Source organism: Rutidosis leptorrhynchoides, chromosome 9 (genome assembly GCF_046630445.1).
Source record: "Rutidosis leptorrhynchoides isolate AG116_Rl617_1_P2 chromosome 9, CSIRO_AGI_Rlap_v1, whole genome shotgun sequence".
Classification (NCBI taxonomy): Eukaryota; Viridiplantae; Streptophyta; class Magnoliopsida; order Asterales; family Asteraceae; genus Rutidosis; species Rutidosis leptorrhynchoides.
Genome location: NC_092341.1, coordinates 238,203,608 through 238,205,593, shown reverse-complemented (window position 1 = coordinate 238,205,593; position 1,986 = coordinate 238,203,608). Strand labels below are relative to the sequence as shown.

At 34.4% G+C, this 1,986-nt stretch overlaps 1 protein-coding gene across 1 annotated transcript; it reads left to right on the top strand.

Moving 5' to 3' along the window:
• The first annotated feature begins 301 nt into the window (after nucleotides 1-301).
• LOC139868613 (F-box/FBD/LRR-repeat protein At1g13570-like) lies at nucleotides 302-1,165 on the top strand. The gene has a single exon (XM_071856946.1). The coding sequence runs from the start codon at nucleotides 302-304 to the stop codon at nucleotides 1,163-1,165; it is 864 nt and encodes a 287-aa protein (XP_071713047.1).
• The last annotated feature ends 821 nt before the right edge of the window (nucleotides 1,166-1,986 follow it).

Below are 1,986 nucleotides of genomic sequence, written 5' to 3'. Positions count from 1 at the left end.
GCTTAATGAGTTGTGTCTCAAGTGTCCAATAAATTAAATTAGCTTATTACATAGTAGTGTAGTTCTAGTTTAAGATATATACTCTATATACATATCATCAAGTATATGCACATAACATAATATTACATACGGAGTAATATTACTTAATGTTACATGTTATATAAAGTTTATGAAACTTTAATGCATTTATACATGACAACAATCAACAAACATGGCATCAAATTCCTTAATATCTAATTAGTTACGTTTAATTACTAATACCAATAGCTTCTCTATGTGTTAAACTTTTAATGCCAGCTAAATGGAACCGATCAAAGGGAGTCGTGAAGTATCCAAGTTGTCAACAAAAGATGATATTATTAGCAGTATGCCAGATATTGTGATAACTCATATTCTGAATCTTTTGCCCATACAAGATGCTGTAAGGACTAGTATCTTGGCTAGAAACTGGAGGTTTAAGTGGACTACGCTCACTCAACTCGTATTTGATGAGGATTTCGTTGAGTATTTATTGCGACTATATGTTGAAGGAAATGATAATTGGTATGATGAGAGGATCATAAGTAATCTTCTCATTCATCTTAAAGGTCCCATAACAAAGTTTTTCCTTCATGTACCGAATGAGAAAGAACTGAATGTTAAGGATTTGCATCATTGGGTTCTGATTTTGTCTAGAAAAGGAATTATGGAATTAACTCTTGAGAATTGTAATGGAAGAGAGATAGAGCTGCCCACTTATCTATCCTCTTGTCTAGAGTTGACACATTTGAAGCTTTATAATTGTCATTTTCATTCCGTGCCCACTTTTGGTAGTTTTCCAAATCTTTTGAGCTTGGATTTATCTTGGGTAACATTTGCTAGTGATTTTTGTGAAATTATCATTATGTGTCCGCGACTTGAGATTCTAGTATTTGGTAATGATCTTTATACAGACTTTACTTCAAAATTGAAATTAGTTGAGATTGCTAAACTTAGAAATCTCAAGATGTTATCCTTTCCATTGCGTGCGCTTGATAGTACGCCAATCACAAATTCCTTTAGTTTTAATCTTGGAGGTTATTTTCCAGAACTTCAAGAGCTTGATTTGAATTTTCTGAATTGCAAGGTAAGGCCAAGTTGGGTCTTTAAAAGTAACATTACATTATGTTGTAGCAATGCTTTATGAAATGTATGACTAACCGAAGTGGTGTTCTATGACCACTTTTCTTACAGTTCGTAGAAGAAGCAGTTTCTAGAAAGTTTGTCCATGAATCCTTTTCCTCCGTCAAGACTCTTACATTAAACTTGGTGGATTTTAGCAACAATATCATGTTAGCATTTGCTTTTGAAATAATTTGGGGATGTCCAAATTTGCAGACTCTTTCGATCTCAGTAAGTGAAGGTTGCATATGTATCATAAATCTCATCTTTAAACTTCATAGCTTTATATCTGAGAGCTTTACATTTTTTGTAGGCTTCATGCGAGTATACTATTCCATCGCTTGCATTACATCCTTCAGACTTGGACTACATCACAATGGGGCAGTTGCCGCTACTAAATGTGGTGGTTGACCCCTTTAGAGGTTCAAAGAACGAATTATTATTGATTAAGAATTTACTTGCGTATACCCCCTTGCTTAAAAAAATTACTATCTGTGTTGATCCTGATCCATCCCTAAAAATTGATGGTTACAAAGAAGAGAGGTTGATGGTTGCTGTGAAATTGTTGAGGCTCCCTCGAGCCTCCACCATAGCTGAAGTAGATCTCCAGTTGTCTTAATCATTCATCTCATGGTATACTCCTTATTTTGTTTTGCTTTACTTACTGGATGGCTTATTTAGAAGCATCGGTCTTGAAACTATAACTTTTAACTTCTGAATTGCCTCGAGTTGTATCCTGGCAGTACATACATGTTCAATGGTTTGTTTTTGCTTGACTAAGCTTCATGTCAGCAAACTAGGTAAAACCTCCTTGTTTTGTATCTATTCGTGATAGTTTCCTGTTAT

Bases quoted from the DNA above. Each gene is read 5' to 3' on its own strand.
- LOC139868613 (XM_071856946.1), top strand. From the start codon at position 302: ATGGAACCGATCAAAGGGAGTCGTGAAGTATCCAAGTTGTCAACAAAA.